The 25684-nt window shown below is 42.6% G+C and overlaps 2 protein-coding genes across 2 annotated transcripts; both read left to right on the top strand.

Moving 5' to 3' along the window:
• Positions 1-8969: 8969 nt before the first annotated feature.
• Positions 8970-16027, top strand: stub1 (STIP1 homology and U-Box containing protein 1). Its single transcript, XM_068583775.1, has 8 exons — positions 8970-9081; positions 9819-10048; positions 10194-10392; positions 10783-10948; positions 11080-11155; positions 11290-11346; positions 12123-12239; positions 13088-16027. The coding sequence occupies exons 2-8, from the start codon at positions 9935-9937 to the stop codon at positions 13211-13213; spliced, it is 855 nt and encodes a 284-aa protein (XP_068439876.1). The 5' UTR covers positions 8970-9081; positions 9819-9934; the 3' UTR covers positions 13214-16027.
• A 647-nt stretch (positions 16028-16674) lies between these two features.
• Positions 16675-18662, top strand: crp1 (C-reactive protein 1). Its single transcript, XM_068583162.1, has 3 exons — positions 16675-16786; positions 16921-16999; positions 17108-18662. The coding sequence occupies exons 1-3, from the start codon at positions 16784-16786 to the stop codon at positions 17716-17718; spliced, it is 693 nt and encodes a 230-aa protein (XP_068439263.1). The 5' UTR covers positions 16675-16783; the 3' UTR covers positions 17719-18662.
• Positions 18663-25684: the final 7022 nt, after the last annotated feature.

The following is a 25684-nucleotide window of genomic DNA, read 5'->3' as shown; positions in this document are numbered from 1 at the left end:
TCAGGCAGAGGTTCACCGCTGTCTGTCTTGTTTTTACGTTCCCACCCCCGACACCACTTCTAATTGGCTGAATCAATTTGGAGGGAAACTTGAGCAGGATCCCTCCAAAATTGACAATAGGTATAGTGTTTTACATATGTCCACAGGAAAGACAGATGTTGTCTTTTGACCACATCCACATCTGAATAGCCTTATTTGGGTACAATGGGAGGGAATACAAAGGGGATATATTTTGGCGGTCAAGACAGATGCATAATTTTGGCGGTCAAGACACATTCCGATATATATAGGCTTTTTCATACTTTTGAGCCTGTGGAGCGTAAAGCTTTTGATTCAAAGAGCTTTTTTTTTTTAATATAATTTGAATGCGTACTAAACGTCCACATCTGCCAGGCGTCAACATCAGTCACACAGAAAACAGGGTGGTTTCCTGTCAAACATGGTGACTTAAAACCTTTCAAAAAACAACCTATTTTTGGGCTTCTGCTCGAAAATTGCATACCCAAACTAAAAAAAAGTATCTCTGCAACGACTAAGGCTATTTGAATAATGTTGGTGTTATAATAAAAGAGTATAATGTGAGATTTTGTTCAGATGTGTAAATATCAGTCTATATGTTTATTTCAATCCGAGGCTTCGCTGGTCGTTAAGACACTTAACCCTGAATTGCTCCCCGTTGCTGTGTCTACAGTGTATAGACAAACATGTACGTTGCTTTGGATAAAAGCGTCAGCTAAATGTAATGTAATGTTACTGGTTATGAGTAATTTATACAGTTTTTATAGCAATATCAGATGGTTTTTAAAGTCATTCTGATTCTAACAGGTTCCACTGCAACATCATCCCTTGCAACTGAGATGAAAATGTGTTTTATAGCTGAGAAAATTACTTTATACTTAGACATTTAAGAAGTACACGGTTCTCCCCGATTTCAGAGAAAAGGTTCAACATCTTTACAACTCTACGCTAAGCTAACCAGCTGCTGGCGCTAGCTTCATATCAATTATTGAAGAACAAATATGAAACTGCTGCCCCGTTAAATATGTCAATGTGTTGAGTTCTAGTTGTTCAGTCTCACCTGTCATATCTCACTAAACTAAACAAAACATATAGAACACATTTAATTATCTTCTCATCTAACACATGAAAAAGCTTATCGACCAAAAACTTCTCTTTAAAACTATCTTATTAACTCTCACTTGTTTCACACAAAAACCCTAAAATTTTAGAAGATACACTTCAGAAACTCACACTTGTAAAACGCTACACATGGTCAGTTTTTTATTCTTTAGCTGCCTGACTGCACTCAATCTCCTCCTCCCCCTCCTCCTCCTCCTCCTCCTCCTCCCCCTCCTCCTCCTCCTCCTCCTCCTCCCCCTCCTCCTCCTCGTCCTCCTCCTCCTCCTCCTCCTCTTCTGCACTCCATCCTGCTCTGTGAATTAATTTTGGCCAGGCTAGGTCATCCTCGGCTGTGCAGAATACAATTAGCCTGCCTACACACATAGACGCACATACACAGACACACATAGAGACTTTAAACTTTAAACCCCCCCTATTCAATGGCCTTCTCGGACAATAGACGCATGCCAATACTATGACCCCCTCGGCTATCTCCCCATGCACAATAAAGCCCCTGTTCATCCTCTAACCCTCCGCCTCCCTCAGAATAATGAGACTGATACGATTTTACCTATCACATTTCACATCATACCGTAGAAATAACACAGAGCTTAACAGTTGCTTAACCTCAGCTGTTCCTGTGGAAGTTTGAAATCTGGCTGGTGGTCACCGTTACACTTGACGTCGCCTCAACGTATAAAGTTTCACGTGATAAAGTTAATAATGTGTTATGGTTTCAAAGCTTGATACTGAGGTTTGTAACAGAAGATGGAGCTGAGGTTAACCTTTAGAAACCACTGAAAATAATGGTTTGAGACCAAAGCGTTATACTTTTACATAACCTTTCAAACTTCTTGGAATTATTGAGTTTGCTTATATTACCTATTGCTTAAAAGTAATTAAATGATATGGATGCAATGCAACAACGCATAAAAAGTAAGAATGAGACAGTGTGAGGGTAAAATAAAAGGATTGATGCCAAAGTTAGAAGTGATTGAGTGAACAACGATCACATTTCAACCTCCAGATGACGATTAAAATCCTTGAAAAGGGGCCATAATTGTGCAAATCTGAATCCAGAATGTCATTTATCTCCCACCATCTTTCAGCGTCTCCATTCAGACTCCTCGCTGACCTGCAGCTCATCCCTGAGCGCCGATTGATCTTTTTTATTCTTTTTAAATACCGTCACACAGACGATCTGCCCTCCCCTTTGCTCTCTCTGCACCTGCACTTCAGCGTCCTCCGGCTCATAAATGAAACCTGTCTTTTAAAAACGTATACATCTGTTGCAAATGAGGTAGCCATTGTCGGGGGGAAACCCTCGAGGGGACCGCCAAAATTTGGTGTCTCCCCGGCTCCATCGTTGAGCAAACCCCAACCCCCAACTTACATTCCCACACACACACACACACACACACACACACACACACACACACACACACACACACACACACACACGCGCGCCTATTAGTTCAGGGGTATCATATCACCATATCAATTCTCACAACAGGTGAGATAAATGGCAAAATCCATTGACTTTAACATTGTTTTGTACAGATTTAATTTCAACGAAGCTATGCTTGAGTGTGTTTTTATCACACACATTTTATTTAGTTTTTGTATTTATTTGTTATCTTTGGTTGAAGTGGCTCTTAGCTCCTGTTTAATACATTAGGATTCCTGCAAAGCATACCAGAGGCAATAAATATTTGCCTCACAGCTCCATTTAGTTATTTGGCTTTAATTTCTCTATCTGACCCCACGACGGATGAACGGATAAAGCTGATGGAAGCGGAAAAAGAGGAGTGACTTTTCCATAGATGTGGTTTCTTTCTACAGAGAACTGTGTCATCCTGCAGAAAAAGTGCAGACCAGTGAGAAAACAAATGGGAACTTGCTGATTAACTAGAGCATGGAGGATAGACCTGACACATTCATGCACACACACACACACACACACACACACACACACACACACACACACACACACAAAAACATGCATTAATACGTAGCCCCAATTTAGGGATTTTGGGTCCTATCTGCACATGTATGCGGGCTAATCAGAGCCTCTCAGCAGACAGAAAGCAAAGGGTCACTCAGGGTGAGATGTTTGTGATGGAAATTTGGACGGCAGGCGTAGGAAAACAAAGCTAGAGACGGGACGCCCCAGAGACGACATACTTTACACATGAGATAACACACATTGAGGCATCACAAATGAAAAAAAAAAGGTTTACCAGAGCCTTTCTCATTCATTTTACTGAAAAAGAATTTCATTGCAGGCACTTTCACGAAATTATGAGAGAATAGTTGGATTTAGAAAATATTTTGTCTGTAGATTCAATTCTGAGATCCAGGAAATGAAACGCATTTCATCAACTTCCGAGATTAAAAATGACTTGATCGCAAATCCGTACAGACAAATTTACAAGGTGAAGAACTGAAGTCATATTCATGTTGACAGAGGTCACACAACAGGCTGCACGTCTCTTTCTAAAAGTGTTTACTCTGCTTTATGTTGCTCCAACTATTCATCTCTATTAATATATAGTTTTCTGCTATCTGCATCTAGCAGGTAGACGCAAACTATTCCACTGATTGCATATGATCCAGTGGTAAAGACATGTCCATTCCTTCACCACTGGAGCCCAGGACACGTAGCTTTTATTGGACGTAGAGCGCATAGATCGGGGGCATCTGATGGAACCACCGCGCCTCACCGAGAAATCACACAAAGATGGGATTTAATGGCCCTTCGATTGAGCGGTTTTGAAAAGCCAACCTCTGACCCCAACCCCTCCCAACCTCCAGGGTCCAGTGCTTGTCATCGGTCATTTGTCAGACGCCTCACCCTGATCTGATTACCGTCCAATTTGAGATCTGCCGACTACACACTTCTAGGATCAAGACAAGCTGCTTTCAGCAACTTTACATGACAACAAATAGCTGGATTGTTGCAGGAAGAGACAGGTTTTGTTCTATTCAGGCGATAAAGATGGACAAAACTTTAGATAGGCGCCAACGTTGGTATCGTATGGTGCCTACACAGTATTCATTTAATGAGGAACTGATAGAAATAGGTTTGAACTAGAACTCTCAAGAAAACCCACAAAAGTCATATTTCATATTTTGAATCGTTGCATGACCAACAGAACCAAAAAGATGATGCAAAACAGAAGAAGAAAGTAGTCAGACGAATCATCTAAACTTAATGTCTAACATTGATCCCATCCAAATATAATTAGCTGCATCCAGACACAGATACATATTCCTTATTGATTAGTTAAGTATACATATCAGTCCAAACTAGCAAAGCTGCTAAGACTAACTTACAAAAAGCACAGGAGAGTTTTCATTTAGTCAATATAAGAACTGAAGAGGGGGAAATTATATATATATATATATATATGCATAAATATAAATAACTTCTTGGAGATTGGAAGTGTGTGTGTGTGTGTGTGTGTGTGTGTGTGTGTGTGTGTGTGTGTGTGTGTGTGTGTGTGTGTGTGTGTGTTCATGTCTGACTGCTCTGAAAATCTTCTGCAAAGGCTTGTCAATCAAATACAACATTTGCCTTTTCCTGATCTGCCCTGAAGGACTGTGAACAATCACACACACACACACACACACGCACACACACACACACACACACACACACACACACACACACACACACACACACACACACACAATTAGCCCCCTGCTCATTATGTCTGCTCAGTTCTTTTGGGCTGTGTTGGGTGGGGTCGGTGACCCCAGAGAGCGTGACCTCAGGGGACATTTGAGGAGTTTCAGGGGGAGCAGCAGTGAGGATCGGGGGATGGGCAATGGACATTCAGGGAGGGAAAGTTAGTTACTTCTTGGTGCCCCTGCTGGTTGTTTTCACTCCTGTGAAGATCCCCATTAATTTAGTGAGTGGAAAACACACAGATAGTCATCATCAGTGATTTGCATAAGCTTTACTAAAACAATTGCTTTTGAATTGATAATGTGATGAGATACTACTTAAACAAAGCTCATTATAATTTAAAAGAATGCAATCTTATCTTTTGCACCCTGCAGTTATAATAACAATCAGTAAACAAATATTGTTTTCAAATATTTACATATGTCGGTGACGTTAATGGTTAACTTATACAAGTACAAAGAGCAAAGTGAAACCGGCGTCATATTCCATGTATGTGAAAATGTTCATGGCCATTAAAGTTGATTCTGATAGATGCAACGGTGGAGGAGGGGAAGATGACTTTCCCTCTGCATCCCTGAATTGCTCACGCTCAAGAGTTTTGATTTCCCTCCAAAAACTCTTTTGTAAAACTTCTCCCCCGCCACTTTACACAGCAGCCGCCTACACCCCCAGTCATCACACATCAATCCATGGTGTCTGTGTGTGTGCTTTTAGAAGTGGGGGAGTCTCAGCCAGTGTGCTGTTAACCCCCCAGGGTGTAAAAGATCCTTGGACTAACACACTAAGTTTAAAAAAACATCATTTCAGTTTACTTAAGCTTTTTTAAGGTCTCTAATCAAAATACACAGAAGACATTGTGTCATTTGCATCAATAGTGGAGAAAAAAAATCTATCAACTGCATGAATAAAGTTTCTTATGGAATGCACACGCTAAGTTTTGAGTTGTGGCTGATTTAATTTATTGTAATTTTTAAATCAAACTTTTTAGCTTGCCAAAGACTAGAGATTCTCCTTAAAGATCCACATGAAGTTGTTTCCGTGTGTGTGTGTGTGTGTGTGTGTGTGTGTGTGTGTGTTTGCAAGGTCTGAATAAGATGAGTTATTCCTCCCGCCTCCCTTTGTCAGGAAGCTTAATCACGGTTGCAGAGGTGTGTGACTGACTTTTGACCCATGGGTATCTCTGGCCTTTCTCTTACTTGCCTTTGGGTTAGCTTCAGGATATCCCTCATTTAACTCTTAACCCAAGGAGTCAGCTTTAACAACCGGTGATTCAGAGTTAAAGCATGTGTATAAAGGCACATTTAACTAGTCCCTATAAATGATGACCAAACACTTCTAACCACTAAAATACTAGAGTGATTACGCGTGCTACATTCACCACTGCTACTGTAAACAAGCAGTACTTTCTGTACACCTTTTGAAGGTTATTGTAGTCAGTAACTTTATATTTAAAAAAAACATTGAAGAATATCACTTAACTGGAGTTGAAGTAAATGTGTTGTTGTTAATGAGCATTGCAAAATGGACATACAGTGTGTAAAGCAATTCACAATGAACAACAAGTCTGAAAAGAACTTTCCCACTGAAAAACCTTTATTCTAATCCACCTGAAGTCATTATGAACACATCCAACAATGTTCCTAATCTAAAAGCTTGTTCGGAAACTTGTGGCACATGTCACATTGATTACTTTTTTACTTGCAATACATTTGAACAGCAGCTCTAATTATTTAATGAACATTAAAGTTTTAGTTTGTGTCGGTATTCCAGATTATAGGGCTGAGCAAGTGAAGATAAAGAGGGATGTGATGATTGACAGCTGGTCATGTGTGTGCATTTGAGTGAGATGAGTTTTATTAGATGTCACAGTGTGATGGTTATTCACAGAGCTTGTAAAAGTAAACAGTTGTAAATGTGTTTTTACTCTCAAACAGTGACATAACATGATTTATATTGACCGTATGACATTATTAGCGCTCAAATAATCAAAATACACGGCAACCTTCCTTTCATTAGGAAACTGTTTAATCAGTTGAGATGTAAATTGAAACAATCATTTCCTGCATTTCCATCTTCTTTCAGATAAGACAGTGGAACTATTATTGTACTTTTGTGTACATGTTGCATTCAGACCCACTTGAACAAACTGCATTAAGTCTATGAGCCTTTCCCCTTCTCAAAATGAGCAAACCCACCAAACAAAGGGCCACCATTGTGGATAAATACGGCTTTTGTTTTACCCATTTGAACCTGAGGTTTCCCTTAACGCTAAGGAGAGTGTGTTCACCCTTTTTCTCTTTTCAGACGCTTTGGCGCTGAATAGCGGACACCACTGCCAAATGGGAAAACGTCTACACAGGCAGAAAGAAAGACCAAAATCAATCAGGAAGTGGCTGCTTTTCAGCTGTGCCAGAGGAGCCGGGCAACTTCCTGGTCTCGTTGCCAAGGTGACTGGAAGCTCAGCCAGCTGGTGCAGCGGGCAGCAGTTGGGTTTGATGGGGGGGCGGCAGAGGATGACGGTTGGGATGCTGGACAGAGGGCAGAGAGCTGGTGAGGGAGGGTGATGCAGTTTGAATGCTGGCACTTTGAAACAGCATTGCATGTGCAGTTTCTATTCTGTGCATTATCCTTTGAGAACAGTCACCTATTCTCTACAATTGCTCACACAATGTTTAGTTGGAGAATTTTGTATAGTCTATAAGCCTTTTCTATGGCAGACAACACTGACATTGTATGTAAGTTAGATTTCCTTGTGTTTTCTCTCGCAGGAAGATGATTGTAATAGATAAGTAAATACTGTATAATAGTTCAATACTCATTTAGATTATAAGCAAGAGACGCAAAAGATGATTCTGGCATAAACTGAGCAAGCTTAAACTTTGCTCTGCATATGTCAATATGCCTTCATGAAGATGTCGATCATTCATATGGATCCCTTATGATGATTTGCTTTTCTTGTGCAAAATAAACTGGTATGGAGTTATACTTGTGTCTAAATTCTGGCTTAATGATGGGAAATCTTGAGCACAAAACTTTTTTTTTTTCCAATTATAACTATATATTTCTTAACTTGCACTGTGTTTATAGTTTAAATGTTATGCACCACCCGCTAAGACAAAATGCTTGGTGTCACATCTTTAAATCTAAACTTGCAACATTATTAGTCTAGTCTAAAACCCCACTGTTACATACATGGGACTGGGGCCCGGCTGGGTAGGTGGGTGTTCTGGGGGATCAGGGGACCCGACTGGCGGAGATAGGTAAACACAGCTGGGGACACAGTGCTGGTGGGTCTGCAGCTCAACGGCCCCCTTCACACATTTATCAGTGTGTTTGCTCAGGGGATGTGTTCTAATCTTCACACGCGGATCTCTGTGCGGCGCCTTCCCAAAAGCACAACGGGCTGGGATGAAAGTGACCCCGTCCACAGTACCAGCCTTGCTAATTCCTCCATGGCTAAACTTCAGTGTTCATTTCTTTATAAAGGCCTATACAGGTCATCATGGATCTGTCTCTGTGTGTGGTTGAATCCCTCTGTGGGTGGGATGGCCCTGATGATATACTAAATTCTTGATCATAATCTTCCCATTTTTCTGACCATGCCTCCCACAAATGAACAGACTTTTGTTGTCAGTGATAGAGTTTACAGCCCTCCCCCTCACACACACACACACAAACATTTTTTTTTTTAAATTTAGTTTATCTGTGACATAAAATATTTGCAATATTTTGGCACATGCCGCTTTCATCATCCTTACTTATCAAGAGTTACTATTCCAGTCAGTCTGAGGTACCTGTCAATGAAATACGTTAAAGTGTTTTAGTTCCAAAAGTTTTCTTATTTTTTTAAAGCAAAAACTCAGTAACGATTTTGCACTTGTGTCACTTTTGAGCTTTGGATAAAACTTTGTTATTGAGCGCCATCTGCAGGCTCGGACTTTGTGTCGCTCTCCTCCTATTGGAACATAAATAATTTTCACATGGGGCATCTTCATTTTAGTAATTAAAATATATTTAAACAAGTGTATGTTTACACATGTCATGCTCAACAGATAAAATTGACATTCATTTGATGTTTTCTTAATTCACATGTTCCCGGAAATAGACAATTTATCTAAGCGAGGTAGTTTGCCTTTTGGGTCATTTCGGCTTCCGTCAACGTCAGCATAACAACAACCTGTCATGACAGTTCGTATGGGGGAAAAAATATCGATAAAGATATTAAACCATATACAATCGGTTTCACCTGGATGTAATATTACTTCATCAAGGTGAGGAGTGGAAACTGCGAATCTCTCGTACAAATCCTAACTTGCATCAATAGAAAAATAGAATGAAGGAGGCTGTGTAGCAAACAAGCTAAACTAGCTTTAGCTCATTTCTGTTTTATGAGGCTGCTGAGCGGTGTTGAGGTAAATGTGAGACCAAAGCATATACGACGTTTTTGAGCTCATAATATCTGTAGTCCAATGAGTTGCTGATAAATCGTGTTCCTACAGGCAATACGCGTGTAAATCGACAACATAGCGTTAGTTCACTATGCTAGCTGAGCTAAGGAGCTAACGCCAAGCACCGATCTCTGGTTTGCTTTTATAAGCTAATAAAGTTAACGACATCACCACTCTGTCGCTACGCCTTCTGCTGCAACGACTATGTATACAATGTTAGTAAGCCGAGCCTCAATAACGATGTCAACATTACGGGTTGACAACCTCTAACTACGTGTATCGTCCCAGTTTCATCGCGCCCCACTAACGTGAGTGTTCAATATTCAGCTGTGCGGCTAATTTAGTCACTCTTGATGCTCGTCAAAGGAATAGTTAAATTGCAGGCAGTCTAGCCACCTTGTTGTATTTTTTTTTTTTAGCTGTGTGCACAGTCAGCGAATTAACCGACTGCCTTTTGTGAGCCATCAAGGACTGCACCTAATTCGCCCAATGACGCGCATTGCAGGTGCATTGCAGTGTATGTTGACTTAACTTTATATTCGCGTGTGTCTGTGATCTAGTGTGTGAGACCCAGGAGGGACAGGACATTCTAGGACCTGTCCGCTAGCCAGCCGAAGAGACGGGGAACAGGATAGGGAAGCAGGGCGAGGCGGGCCCCGCGGAGCCGGTGGAGAAGATGGCCGGCAGCCCGGAGAAGAGCTCCACCGCGCAGGAGCTGAAGGAGCAGGGGAACCGGCTGTTCCTCTGCCGCAAGTACCAGGAGGCTGCTACATGCTACAGTAAAGCTATTGTGAGTAACTGTCATTGTTAAAACAATCATATTAATGGTAGGTTGACCTCTTTAAAAATATCATTAATGCATGTTTTTGTAGTGTAGTCTACAGTGCCGTGCTGTTAAACTGTATATGTATTGTCTGGTGTGTCCTGTCTCCCAGAACCGCAATCCATCAGTGGCGGTGTACTACACCAACAGGGCTCTCTGTCATGTGAAGCTGCAGCAGCATGACAAGGCTCTGGCAGATTGTAAGCATGCACTGGAGCTGGACGGACAGTCAGTGAAGGCCCACTTCTTCCTGGGCCAGTGTCACCTGGAGCTGGAGAACTATGACGAGGCCATCGGCAACCTGCAGAAAGGTCAGAGCAAACTAGTATGAGATAGTGAAACTGTTGCAACGTTTTGCGGTAGTGTGTAGATTGTAGAAGCAGCTTGCTCGTAGATTGCACAATGTTACTTATGTATTTACTCGTGTATATATTTAAGTTTGTGGTTTGTAATGTTAATGGTATAGTGGCTCCTATATTAGCTTCTCTTTTCTGAGTCACGGCACATGTTTGCAGGGATGTTTTACCGTATGCTTTGTTGGGTTTCTAACATTGCAATAATAAGAATGCCGCAAGGAAAGATATAAAGTGTTTTAGATATCTAAATTGTTGCTCTGTTGTCTATGGAACAAGAAATGTCAGAATGTGAGAAATGTAGGAAACACTTTAAACACAGTGTTGCTGTTAAACTGTTTTCTCCAGCTTATAATCTGGCAAAAGAACAAAGACTGAATTTTGGAGATGACATCCCTAGCGCCTTGCGCATCGCAAAGAAGAAACGATGGAATAGCATCGAGGAGAAACGCATCAACCAGGAGAACGAGTTACACGCCTATCTGACTAAACTCATCATGGCTGAGAAGGAAAGGTGAGACTGTGGGCTGGCAAGCAACTACACAGTCAGTGTGACTGCAGATCCCTGGAACGAGTGTCACAAGGGTATAATAAAATTGCTTTCTGGGTGAAGGGGTAATATATAATAACTTTGTATTCATGCAGAGAACGTGAAGAATATAATGAGAAACAGGACGACAATCAAAACGGAGGCGACGCTTCGAAGATTGCATCAAAACATGCAAGTTTTATATCTGTCTTGGACTTTCTCGGTTGTTGTTCTTTTAATGAACAAATACAGTATTTCTAGTATTATAGTAATTCCACTGAATGTTCATGAATATGTCTGTTAACATGGGATTGTGGCCTATTTAGGACAAGTATCTAATGGACATGGATGAGCTCTTCTCTCAAGTTGATGAGAAAAGAAAAGTGAGTATGAAAATGTAATTATTATTGTTAATATAAATTGAGCATGTATGAGTTTATCAATGGATTCCTCCCCTAATTAATTTCCCACCCACTTATTTCTATTATGTGCCGGATAAAATTCATCCCTTCATGCATTGAGCAAGAAGCAGGGAAACATTCTTGATAGGTCACCGCCGTCCATTACACGGCTGACAAACAGACGGGCGCACGCTGATCACATTCACCCACACAGATGCATCTTTGCTAACACACCTACGGCCGCCATCTTCCTTGATCGTTGACATAGCAACAGGAGAAATAGACTCAAGCTCATTTCTGATTTCTCTCTGCGTTAAAAGGTTGTATATTCAAATGATCTGCTACCATCAGTGCTTGCGATTGCAGCTGTGAGAAATGTACCTTTATTTCAGACAGTTATGGTCTATTTCCATCCCAAGCTGTTTCTATGGTAACCATCACTTTGTGTTTGCCGTGGTTAATTATCCTCGCTGTAGTTAGTTGTTGTTGACTGACCTGAGGTAGCTGTCATGGTATTTTCAAGTAATTTGACACCATACTGACTGCCAGCATGGCGTTTGTTTTGTACAGTTTCAGAAGACATTAATATAGATGTTATTGCCCAGCAGCACTATCAATAAAATGTATCAATAAAATGTAATAAACCTGGTGAGACCAGGACACAAATTAGATCCAAGCTAAAGGTTATGGGAGCAATTCTGATTTCCTATCCCTACATCTCATGCCATTTCTCTGGCTGCGTTTTGTCGTCTGTTCAGAAGCGGGAGATCCCAGATTATCTGTGTGGTAAGATCAGTTTTGAGCTGATGAGGGAGCCCTGCATCACACCCAGTGGGATCACCTATGATCGCAAGGACATTGAAGAGCACCTACAGGTAAAAACAACCTCGTCAGACGCATGGCAAGTTTGCATTTATGTTTTTGGATTATCCATCGATCTGTCTGTCTGTCCGTCCGCACAGTATAAACACCGGCCGGCCCATTCTCAACAATGTGATATCTCAGGAACGCCTGCACGGCGTTTCTTCAAATTTGGCACAAATGCCCACTGGGACTCGAGGATGAACTGATTAGGTTTTGATGGTCTAAGGTCAACGTCACTGTGACCTTGTGTCTCTCATACTCAAGAATGTGGTATAATGTTTTGTAATGTATTGATCTCGACCTACTTCTGGTTGTTTGTGTTTCTCTCTTTCTTGCACCAAATACAGACTCTGTGATCAAACTCTCATTTTTACCAAATTGTGTCATTTTCACAAAAAACTAATTCGCAGTAGTTTGTAAAGAACTGCACATTGCCTGGTTGCATACGACCGCAAGGCCGTAATTCTAGTTTCCTTGCTGTTGCAACTGCAATTAGAAGTGTGGAGTACATTTCAGGAGCCTTATTGTTTCTCAAAATGTTCTTTAATATGTGAATATCGATGCTCCCTTTAATATTAAAACCATACCATCATTTTCTGCATATCCACTAGTGGTTCAATTTCAAAAGGAGGTATGTAGTTCCCGGTAGGAGTCAAATCTTATCGTCGTCATTGTCGTCCCTATTCTTGTGAGCCCATTCATGTTAACCCTTAATTCACTTCTTACTTTCACTGAAGTGTTAACGGAAATTATAATTTTTATTCTAGGTGTGGTTGTACCCAAATGTTTTTTTTGTGCATGAATTTTGTAAATCCAACTCCAGACACCAACGCTAACATTTCACCTGCTCTCTGTGCAGCGAGTGGGCCATTTCGACCCGGTCACCAGGAGTACCCTGACCCAGGACCAGCTGATCCCGAACCTGGCCATGAAGGAAGTGATCGATGCCTTTATCCAGGAGAACGGCTGGGTGGAGGACTACTGAAGGGACCACCCCCACCTCCCATCTCTCCATCATACCCAAACCCAAGCCTGGACAACACAAGACTGTAGAGAACAGATCACCCCTTGCCTGGAGATGTACTTTATACAAGCGGGAAAAGCCACACTATGGACTACCAAATGAGAGCTATGTATCTCATTCTGCCTCTTCCTCCCCACATTTTATCTTTGCTGTAAAACTCCCCGCTCCTACCTTCTGAGGCTCGGTGTTCATGGCCTGCTGCTCCCTTTAAAAAACCCTTCATTCTGCTCTTTCTATACTTTTCTCTCACTTCCTCTTCCTTTCTTTCATGCTGTATCAAGTCTCTCAAGCCTGACTCCCTTCTTTAAATAAGGGGCCACGTTCTCAGGTCTGTCTTGCTCCCTCCCTACTCTGCCTCTTTTTCTCTGAGTGCCACAATCCTTGGATAGCATCAGCATTGCACTCCAGTGTTTCACAGAAATGGTGGTTGAATACATAAATACGTTGTCCTTTTATTTGACATTTACTCCAGTATTTCTTGGTAATTTTTGTATGAAACATTGAAGCGTTCGACCACTTCATAATCACATTATCTGAAGTTGGAACTAAAATGCCAAAAAAAACAACGAGAATGACTAGTTTGTGTGCAAGTTTTACATAATGATGTCCCTCCTCCACCTCCAGGCGGCGCTCCTCACATACGCACCCATGTCACCATACTGTAATATTTTTAGAAAATATATATTTTGTTCTTTGCATATCAATCACACCCCATTACAGACAATTTGAATATGTTGAATGTATGCATAGTACTCTTAGGCTCAGACCTGACCTGCAGTAATTCATAAATGGTGGTTTTCAGGAGAATACAAGGTTTTCATGTAAAGCGGCCTTGAACTGGATCCCGAAAAATCAATAGAAATGGCCGCTGAACAGAAAATACGTTTTCACATAGCTGGATAGTAATTGAAAATGTTTGAATATTGGTAGCTGACATGAGTTGTTCAGGTTGATGCTTGAAATCCGTTTTGGAGATCGGTCTGTGCTGTCTGTGTCGTTCATAGAAATGTGCTTGGACGTCGTGTTTGGCTCGTGCTGTTTGCCATGAATGAAAGTGGACGCTCGCATCAAGCATGCAGTGAATTTTCTTTTCCTATGCAAAGGCAAGAGGATGGTAATTCTCGTTCTCCCCTTTTCGCTGTTCATTTTGTGCACCGCACCCTTACGATGTTGCAGGCTGCACCAGCTGATGTCGACCCGTCGTCAGCGTGGGACTCAGTTTGAGTTGTGCTGCGGGTCGAGGTTCGCTAACATCGTTGTGTCGGCCTCCTCCCGTGTTAGAAATGCTGGAAGAGTTATGACCATTTTATCGCATCAGATACCTCAGTCTAAATTTTTAGAGGCTGGTTCACTGGCATTCTCTGTAAGACACATTTTAATTTTAGCATTAATTTACAGGTTTTCCAGCCGAATGTGTGTCTGTGGTGAGCTAGGCCTGTCGGTGGTTCATGTCTGTGTGCAGGCAGTGTAAATAATTTGCTTGTGTATCAAATTTTATTGACAAAATAGTTTGTTTGTTTTTCTTGAGAAATCCTAGCGCTTGAGAAATTGTATTAAATGTAGATATGTTGATAACATTAATGCCTGGTTCAGTTTTCATTTGTCCCCATTAAACCGTGAACTTTGAGTTTGTTTGTTTTTGTGACGCCATTAAAGAGATACCAAGTATGAGGACATTCGTACTTTACTGCTCTGGAGCAACCCATCAATAGCAATCAAATGTTCCAACAAATGAATAATATAGCAAAATAACTGCTTTGCAGTACAATCCGTGACATGAGACCTTCAATAAATGTTATTTTGGCGAAGCTAATATTTCTTTTGTGACTTTTCTTTCATTTACTGTCACAAGTTTCAAATCCATGAAAGCACATTCTGGTTATTTATTTAGGGAGTGCTCAGTCCCTGAGAAGCAGTTGCCTGATGCTCAGCTGTCGAACTAATCCTCCTTCTAGTCTTTGTGGAGGGCAAACCTCATGGATGTGTTTGTGTTGTTTGCTCCCTTCCACAAGCACACAATGGGCCCAGACTGCTGCCCCACCTGTGGAGACCGGCCGAGCAGGGAGGGGCCTGAATCTGTTGAGGGTCGACCCCCTGTGTCCCTGGCAGGTTGTTGTGTTTAGTTGTGTCTGACACCAGGGTTGTTTGTTTGTTTTGTTCGGCACATCCTTGGACTCGCATTCCTTTTCCCGAGCAGATTGAGCGGTTCAAGTCGGGTGGTGAGTTTGTCTTCAGGTGGATGGAAGATGTCTGTGTGGATTTGTAGATGACGTGAATCTTTGACCAGCTTTGTAGCATCCTTTGAGTAAGTGAGGCTCGTCGGATATGTGGAGAGGAAGCCGGGGGAATGGTGTTGAGCATATAGTGGCGGTTTTGATTTGCGTTGTTGTGTTGAGCATCCACGCTGTGTGTACTGGGTACAGTATTCTGCTGCAGGGCATGACCGGGCCAGAGCTGAGGAGCATTGATGATTCATGATGAAAGCAGACTTGAATCCTGTATCAGAGCTTATTATTTTATTATTGGCTGATATGCAGATATTTCAGTATTTATGTTTATGTCAACGAATAAGTGTCTAGAAAGTGTCACCTTTACAAAAAACTATTGTCTTGGTATCTTGTATTTGTATATTTGTATTTATGTTAAAATATCAGCTTTTGAAATAGATATCAACAATATTAGTGTTGACCTTAAAAATGCATTAGCAGTTGGGCTGCACAGCATAAAGCCAAGGTGTCCTTGAAATGAACGCATTAAAACCTTTTGGGAAGAAAATGTCTTTATTGCAGTTTCCTTGTTACTTTTCACAACTCTGCAATAACAAAGCACATTTTAACAAACCCAGAGATATGACAATGCAGATATTTAAAGCATATTCATGACATAATAATCTGCTGTTTAAAGGGTCGGTATTGACAATTAGTTTCATTGTCCCCTCTGGAGTCAAGGTCTTTCCTTCAGTAGAAGGAACTTCTTTCTGTTATGTTATTTTTTACAATTAGAAAAACATTGTACTTACGTTTATTCATATTGGCAGTCATCTTTAAACACTGGCATATAACATGTTTTTAAAGTATCTACATGGTTATCACCAGCAGTAAGTAAAACAATAATGTTCTTTTGTGATGTGAATGAACTGACCCTTTTAAGATTCCCACACAACAACAACAACAACAACAACAACAATCTCTGCCACAGCTCTGACATCTGCTACGAAAGATTGTTATCTCTGATGTGAACATTGTGAGTCTATGTGATATAGACACACACACACACACACACACACACACACACACACACACACACACACACACACACACACACACACACACACATTGCTGAATAGGTGTGTGTTTGCATCAGCCACATGTAAAAAGACAGTGTCACCCGGCCCTCACACACCCGGCCTATTGTCATTCCTCGTTGAGGAGCTGACGTCGTGGCTTGTGCTAGGAGGGAAGAGCACTGGGCACGGGACACCAGCCTGTGGGACTGAGTTAGCAGCACAGAGGAACAACAAACCACATCAAGATGGTAAGAAACGCTGTTTCTTCTTGTAACCTTTTGACATAATTTAGTCTCTGGTGTGACTTTTCTGTTCAGAGACGGTTAGGACTTCTTTTTTGGATATTCTCAAAGGATGATGGATGTCTTGTGTGTGTTTGAAGAGTGTCAACACTGTGAGGTTCGCTGTGGGACTTCTTGCTGTCTTCGGATGGTTTCTGACTTTCTCCTCAACCAGCCAAGGTATGAATTTAACAGAATTTCAAGTACCTTCAGGAGTACACCGCCATTGTTGTTAAAACACAGAGATACTGTGTCTCAACTCCATCTCCTCTCGTTGTGTTGCCCCAGTGGGTCTGAGCGACAAAGTCCTGGTGTTCCCTTACGAGACCGACTTCAGCTTCGTGGCCCTGATCCCGCAGAAGGAGATGGCGCTCAGGGCCTTCACTCTCTGCATGCGCGTGGCCACCGAGCTGCCGGAAGACCGTCAGATCATCCTGTTCGCCTACCGCACGGCCGACTACGACGAGCTCAACGTGTGGCGCGAGAAGGACGGACGCGTCTCCTTTTACATGAGCGGCGACGGCATCATCTTCCACCTGCCGCCGCTCACCACGTTCCGCGCCAGCCTCTGCCTGACCTGGGAGTCTCGCACGGGCCTGGCTGCTTTCTGGGTGGAAGGGAAACGCAGCACCTACCAGGTTTACAAACCCGGGCACACCATCCGGCCGAAAGGCACCGTCCTCCTGGGGCAGGACCCAGACAAAGACCTGGGGGGTCTGGAGGCCGTGCAGAGCTTCGTAGGGGAGATGACCGACGTGAACATGTGGGACTTTGTGCTCTCCAGGAGCATGATCCAGGCCTGGCACTACGGGCACAAGGTCCCCAAGGGCAACATCTTTGACTGGGGCACCATGGAGTACGAGCTGAACGGTAACGTGATGGTGGTGGATGACGACTGACTCAGTGTGCAGTCCAATGCAGAGAGCGACGAGGCGTCAGAGATCTGTGTCGGACTGATTCTGATATGTGGATTTCTTTCTTAGATTCAGTGTTGTATGTGAGGGCCCACGAGTGTCTCGACCTGATTAGGTAAAGGAAATAGAAACGATCGTGGCTGAGTATACCGATGTGGATACTGCACTGGCGACTCAAGCCAATACTCCACAGAAGTTTGTTGTTTTGCATCAATAACCTTTTGCTAAACACTAAGTCAGTTTAAAATCAATGTGTTGTTCTTATATTTGCATTTTAAAAGTTGTACTTGTCCTTTGATAGAATCATTCGGTAAATATGACAAAAAGTTGATGTGCCACATGTATCCATAGGGTGGCACTCTGTACTAGTTCACACCAAACAGAAACTCTGTGTCAAGTGAAGCATTATGTGCATCAGCTAATATGATATGGCACAGTTATGAGGGTTTTAACGAGGCCACCAAAATCTGAATCAAATGCTGCTGATATAATGTATTCAAGAACTAATTTCACCAGCCTCTAGTGTGTGTATGTATATATATATATATATATATATATATATATATATATATATATATATATATATATATATATATATATATATATATATTCTACATGGACAAATGCAATGCAATAGGTTTAAAAATTACAGGTGAAAATTTCATACATGCAATTAGTATATTTGTTTGTTTGATGCTATTGATAATATAAAAAGTGAAGGGGAAAGTAAAACAGTAAGTTGGGAGTTGCTTTATTTCTACTGTAGACTTAATGATTTAACTGCACTCGGAGACAAATAGCAATTATCATGTTTAATATCCATCGCCATAATGTTGCCTTTGGTTAGCGTACTCACTCATGAATTTTCCATGTTTCAACTGATGTAAGATCGCTTTTGGGTCTGAAATAAAATCTTTCCATATGCATAACTAATAATGTTTGTAATTAGAGAGACTATTCGTCTTTGAACTTCTGCTGTTTCCTTTTCTTAATCATCTTGTTTTGGACACATTTTAAAGGAATAATAACTTGTATACATAATTCCAACTGGGGAGTTGTTAAATGCACTTGATGTAATTTTGGATTTACTTTGGATTTTGGAAAGGAATTTCACTCATTCGGCTGAAGGAGGAAGAGAAACTCAGCTTCCACAAAGACGGAGAGCGAACCACTATCCATCAATACATTTTTAATGAGAAAGCACAAATTAAGTGTGACTTATTCATCTGTTTCTTGGACGCATGCTGCTATTTTCATTCATTCTGAAGTGTTTCTACTCAATTTCATTTTACTATTTCAATATACAGAAGACCATTTCTGAACTCTGGAAAGACGGACCAGCCTTCACGTATAGCTTCAGTACCCCGTCCGTACGGGCCGTCGTCTCTATGTTCCTCAGACAGAATACGATTGCAACGTGTTACTTGCAGAAATCAAGTCATACGGAGCTGCTTCACTAACAATCCCCTCAGAATAAGCTCAAGGTCAGACCTTCTCCATCCAAGTGTAACACCGTATCCTGTAGTTCCAGTGTGCTGTCTCTGCTCGTCTCCATGGCTCCGTGCACTCATCCTCCTGCCTGCACCGCCATCATGACCTCCTTGCAGAGACGAGGGAGAAGTTTCCAGCGCTCATGCAGGCTCCCTTAAGGGTGGGAAAGAGCTGCGTTCCGAAAGAGTGTGTGTGTGTGTGTGTGTGTGTGTGTGTGTGTCTGTGTGTGTGTGTTTATTCAAACCAAATCACCCGTCGGCTCTCTCGCAGCAGCTAAATAAGGAGAAGGCAGGGCCAATGAGTTCTGACTGCGGGTCAGCAGCCAAATGTTCCACCTTCTTGGATGTTGCAATGCATCAATCGCAGTGCCCACTCACTGTGTGGTAACACCTTTGTGGACCATCTGCCTGAGCCTGGCTTCTCCGCCCTCTGGTACGCACACACACACACACACACACACACACACACACACGGTCTGTTATTTCTTTCTTATTGCATGTCTGCCCAAGAGGGGTACTAATTCTGCTTATAAACACACATGTAAAAAAAAAAAAAAATCCCCCTGAAAAAAGGTTTAACTTTATTGAGTGCTTTTAGTTTTTTAGTCTTTTCAATTTTAAAACATCTCAAGGTTCTCCTCAAAATATGCAAAATACATTCATAGATTATAACCAAAAATTGCTCTTGCAAATCAATATAAAATATAAAATTGTACTGTTCGTGCATTAACACAACCTTTTCATTAGGGGCTACACACACCACTATTACAAAGGAGGACTTTAAGTGTGTGACAGAAGGACAAAATTAGTGGCGCTGCGTCTTCACAGAGTGGATAATTATTCCCTCTGTGTCACTCTACTGCATGTATTATCCAACTAAGCAAACAGTTGCAGGGCTCCTTGTCCTGCTTGCGGACAGGGCCGCCAGTGTGTGCCTGTGAGATCTGCATATTGGCCCGTGGTGGTTAAAGCTGTCTGAGGCGAGGCGGCGCCACTGCCTGTATGTCCATGCGTGTGGAGCTGGTGAAAATGTCTTCCACACGAGAGGAGATAGACGGCGAGAGGGAGGCCCGCGTGAGCCGGCGAGGGGAGACAGAAGGAGGGCCGTTCTGGATTCCTTCGAGCAACTCCAAATAGATTTCCAGGCAAAACATATTTGCATACGCAAGACAGTGCTACGAGCTATCTGAGTGAGCTGTGGCATGTGTGCACTGAACAGATGGATAATTTTTTTAGAGCTTTCTTGCAGAAATTTCAGCCCATTAAACTGAGATCTTGGGCATTATTCAGCCTGCTTTTGTTCATAAAGCGCGCAAAGAATTTTCAAGATGAAGTTGCTCTTGTTTATTAGATTCAGTGATTGGTTTGTGATTGTAGATGAATCAAAAACATTAAAGAACATCAGGTTTTAAACGTCAGCCTCTGTGGATCCATGCATTAACAAAGCCACGACGTGCACAAAGATCAGTGCAGTTAAGACCTTTTATCCCCAAACTGAATCAAAAAACAATTCTTCCAACTCTTATTTTATAACATAAACTTGCAAAAAAAAGGCAGAAACTCCTCCATGATCATCTTTGATCGGCTATAGGCCACACTAAAAATGTGTCTTCTGATTAAATTGTTCAGATTTTTCAGAATAGAAAACAATTCTATGAAAATTGCGCATTCAAAAGGATGTGAATTTAAAAAGCTCGAGTCATGAACTTCTATTCACTTAATCTTTCCTCTGGTTGTTTGGCGGGTGGCGCTACGACCTGAAAGTCAGGTTACCACTTTTCTCTTAGAGGTTGTAATCCTCCAGTGTGGCCACTCGTCCTCTCCCTCTGGGGGCTCTATGAAAAATTCACCAGGCCTTCCCATTAGAGTCAGTCTGAATCAGTGAGCAGGCGTTACAACGGCCGCACACGCGACACATCTTCTACCGCTCGACGTTTAGCAAGGCGGATGGAATGTTTACGAAGAGCACAAAATCAAAACGGTGTCCAATTTTTGTATTTCTTTGGCTGCAGGTCGGGTCAAGCACATAGTGTATGTACTGTACAGATGCACACAGACAAGCATCAGCCGCCCTGGATTGTTGAACAGATCAGAACAGAAAGTACACTTCCCAGTAGAGGCTTTCCACGCTGATGGTGAGAGGCCTGACCTTTAAGTGTGAGAGCAATTGTCTCTTTCCGGTGCAATACGTCCAGACAGGGCGGCTAACAGAGACAGTATAAGCTTCCTGACAGCACTTCCAGGCAAAGTGTTTATTTGAACATTGTTCCCACCACAATAAGTACTTCCCACTGCTTAAACCTGAACCTTAGCTGGAAGGAAACACTTTCCTACGAGGGAACAGCCTTCCACGTGACAGCAGCCAGAGAGGAATACAATTAACCTCCTAACCTGCTCGTAATACACCACATTGGGCTTGATTATACTCCTACTCTTTACTTCAACTGTACATGTAAATCAAATGCAATACACTAAAAGACACCTTTTACACAATGTATAAAGATAAACACTATACAACAAAGCTAAAATCCCAAACTGCCGCTTCATCCTGGTGCTCTCATGTCTCCCCCACCCAGAAGGATTGTGCATGGCATCAGATAGTAGAAGAGAGCGAGAGGCTCTGTGGTTGAATGCATTGATGCTTTTAGCAGCGAGTTCCCCTCCGTTGCCTGTGGGCGGGCCTCTCCTGTGAACATATGAACCGTGCCACAGCGTGTGGCGCCGGGAGACGGGCCGGGGCCTCCTGATTAAATATTACAGCCCTCTAAATGGATGGAGATTAGTCTCCGTGGGAATGTTAAGGCTTAATTTACCCCCCGGCCAGAAGGGTGTGTGTGTGTGAGGGGGGTGGGGGTGGGAGGGGAGGGGCGTATGATGAAAGGGGAGGCGAACGAGGGAACGGGTTGTTGTACATGTGCCCCAGTGTAAGTGGAAGGCATGTTCCCGGCAGTGGGTCAGTGGAGGATGTTTGTGGTTTCACGGGGTGAACGTGCTGCAGCTCATAAGTGTGAGCAGGTCATCAGATCAATGCCGTTCAGTCACCCAAAAACAACATCGTACTGTCTTTATTATGTCTTTCTTTTTCATGTACTGTTTTTTTTTTCTGTGGATAGGATAACTGAGTGTTTCATGCTGTGAGTATCAGACTGCTACATACGTGGTCTTTATGTTAAAGACAAGAGGAAAGAAGGTAAAGCAGCTCATTGGATTCAGGAAGTGAGCTTGAATATCTCGTGTTGCAGACTTGGATCATCCAAACTTGCAAATATAACCTGTATTATATTATGGATATAGTACTGTACTGTACTGTTTCTTTATATTCAAGCATGTGTTTTTTTTAATGATATACATTGAACGTTTGTACAGATGGACAGAAAAAGACGATTGCTAAAACCTCGTTATGTATTTGACAGGGATGAAATAATAATAACGTGGTTTATAGTGCAGAAAGAAACAAAACATTTTAAGTAAAAAGAAAGGGAGAGAAGTCAAGCAATGGCAGAAGATTTACATAAAAAAACACCTCCATCATCATATGTGTGACCCGATACAAGCAGAGTAACAGTTATACTGTTTTTTATTTACTTAATTTGAATTGATTTGAGTTTATAACTTAAATGATACATCTGACTTGTAAAATGTTTGCAAAGATAAACTAATATGTGAATAATGGTCAATAAGTAAATCAAAATTATAATATGAAATCAAACAAACAAAATAAATTTGATCTATCGATTCATAAGATGTTATAGGATATTAAGTAAAACGAAACTGTTAATTCAAGCTTTGTAGAGTTTACAATCAGGTCGTATATCATGGCATATTCACTGTCTCCAACAATATCAACATAGCTTAGAACCATAATCACAATGTGAATTCATCCACAAATACGTTTTAAAATAATGTTTTATATTCTTTACAGCTATTTTCCCTTCTGCAGATCAGAGTTGTTCCGGCTGCTTTCAGGAGACCTGCAGTCTCCCTCAACAGCCACTCAATGAAAACACATTGTGCTGCTCGTCCGCTCTTTTTGACCGTAGGTGTTAGCCATTGTAAAGTTACGACTATAGAAATGATTTGATTCTCACACATATGGAATAAATGGCTGTCATCTTAATTTCTGGCTGTTTTCCGTGTTCTGTTATGCCATCTCGACATTGACTCTGAATTATTGATTGGTTGGTTTTGTAGTTCACCGCGTTTAAAATGCTTTTAAGGACGTGAGTGCATGTTTTGAGGTCTTTGCATGAAAACCCTAAACTTTATTATTTATAAACACTCGTAACATAACCTTTATGGAAAGGAGGGGCTGTCTATTTAATCACCCACTCTTTTCTTACAGCGTTATTGAGCATGTTCTTCTGTTGGAACGGGACGGCGCTGGATGTCTAATAAACATACGCTTTCCCCCGTCTTCGTCTGCAGAAGTGTGCATCAGATGTATCACTGCGAGGCCTTAATTCTGTTCATTTCCCTCTCATAAGGGACAAACACATCCATCAAACACACAGCACATATGTGTATAGCATCCGCAGACAAGGGCTGTTCAACATAAACACACACACACACACACACAGCAAAACACCATCTCACACATGCACAAATACACACACACATACACACACACACACACACAAGCACAAGCACTCTGCGCCACTGGGCAGGGACTAGCCTGAAAGATTGAAAGCAATTAAAACTATCATCTGCAGTGGCTCTGGGCAGGCCTGTGGCTGCGAGGGGGGAGCTGCCACAGTGCATCAGCCTCTCAGTCTCAGCAACGCGCAGCGACATGAGAGGGAGAGTCTCAGCCCTCTCCGAAACGCACAGCCAGCGCCACGGCTCCCCTTGCAACGTACACACACGTGTGCTCGCACGGGGCTTTGTCATACAACTGCCATCACACCTAATCCTGCCGCTGATGTTTCACCTGAGAGCCCAACACACGACGAGAGGCTCGGAGCCGAAGCGTCCCAACACGGCGGCCCAAACTCTCGGCCAAGTTCAATGAGTCCATGTGCCGAACCGTCGCGGTAGCAATCAGACAATATTGTCGGGATTTAGTGCAGGTTCGCTGTGCATAATGGCCTGGCCTGAAGCCAATGTAACCAATGTGTCTCTAGAGGTGAAGTAACCCAAACAGTGACGAGAGGAAAAGTTACAATGCAATAATGAGAAGAGATTGAGCAAAATCCCTTCGGTGCCCGGGATAAATGTGTGTGGTTTTTTTTCACGTGCATGTCTTACACAAAAAGTCTGCAGAGCCTTGGGTACATGTGCTTGCCGACAGAGGAAATAGTTATTGTTCCAGTAAATACTTTTGTGGTTTGGGATGCTTCATTGGATAGCACACACACACACACACACACACACACACACACACACACACACACACACACACACAGGGCTCATCAGTCTGATCTCATTAAGTGAAGTGCTGTAACTCCAAGCTGTTTGGGCCAAACTTGGAGCAGTTTACCTGCGTTCAGATCCTTGGGAAATGGTGGCTGTCTCACTCTGTGTGGACTGGCCCTTAACAAGTCTCCTCAGGACAACCACGCCACCATTATCAACTACGGTTACTGTTTCTCTCTCTCTCTCTCTCTCTCCTTCCTCTCCCTCCGATCAGCTCTCCACCTGTCACTCTCACTTAGCGTCGGCATTAGCACCGGTGGTTTCCTCATCCTGGTTCTCTTCACCCCTCCCCGCCACCATCTCCCCTTGGTGCGTTTGAATACATATCTCCGATATTCAGCCCCTACTTAATTTGACAGGCCCCTGTTTTGTCAGTCTGACAGGCCCATAGCAAGACACTAATAGGCCACAGAGACCACCAGCAAAGGCACCAGCCAGGGAGGCCCCTGCGGTGCCAGTCCCCATCACCCTCCACGTCTCTCGGGGCGATGCAGGCTGCAGAGAGGGGGTCATGGGTGGGCTGGTCAGGCATCAGTGCTGTCACACCAGGCCACAGCAGACTGGACCGGGCCTCAGTGCTGACACCCATCACTGTAACCCCCCCTCCACACACACACACACACGCACCACTCAGCATACACACACAAAAGAGGGTAAAAAGAGCAGCCAGTGGGGGTATCGAGGGATCTAATGACTGCGCCTGCCACTCTCAGCCACGGCTGCAGTTGTCATAGAGATGGCTGCTGAGCGAGGGAATTAAACTCCACGCTGTTTGTTTGATGGTGGACCCGCGGTGGAGCAGCTGGGACGGAGGAGGCTTATCTGTGTCTGTGTTTCCCTCTAGGCCGCCTGTCTGACCGATTGTGACCTGTAAACTCTATCATAGTTAATTGGTGGCCGGTGCTGGTGGAAGGAGGGACCCCAAATGCGGAGACAGTGCCTATTGTTCTTCTTTTGTTTGCTGTGCAGACAGGTGAGGGAGGAGTCCGACACAGGCACGGATTCTGAGTCTGTCGCTCCATCACTTAGGTTCAGACTGAAATCTCTCA

Source organism: Clinocottus analis, unplaced genomic scaffold, assembly GCF_023055335.1.
Source record: "Clinocottus analis isolate CAN_PGR_092001 unplaced genomic scaffold, fCliAna1.0.p SCAF_19, whole genome shotgun sequence".
NCBI classification, from domain to species: Eukaryota; Metazoa; Chordata; class Actinopteri; order Perciformes; family Cottidae; genus Clinocottus; species Clinocottus analis.
This window is presented reverse-complemented; position numbering and strand designations above follow the sequence as displayed.

What these genes read in the sequence shown, in the direction of transcription:
- crp1 (XM_068583162.1), top strand. An exon ending in TTTCTCCTCAACCAGCCAAG is followed by an intron (nt 17,000 to 17,107) that starts GTATGAATTTAA and finishes GTGTTGCCCCAG; the next exon opens with TGGGTCTGAGCGACAAAGTC.
- stub1 (XM_068583775.1), top strand. Translation starts at nt 9,935, where the DNA reads ATGGCCGGCAGCCCGGAGAAGAGCTCCACCGCGCAGGAGCTGAAGGAG. An exon ending in CGAAGATTGCATCAAAACAT is followed by an intron (nt 11,156 to 11,289) that starts GCAAGTTTTATA and finishes TGGCCTATTTAG; the next exon opens with GACAAGTATCTAATGGACAT. An exon ending in AAGTTGATGAGAAAAGAAAA is followed by an intron (nt 11,347 to 12,122) that starts GTGAGTATGAAA and finishes TCGTCTGTTCAG; the next exon opens with AAGCGGGAGATCCCAGATTA.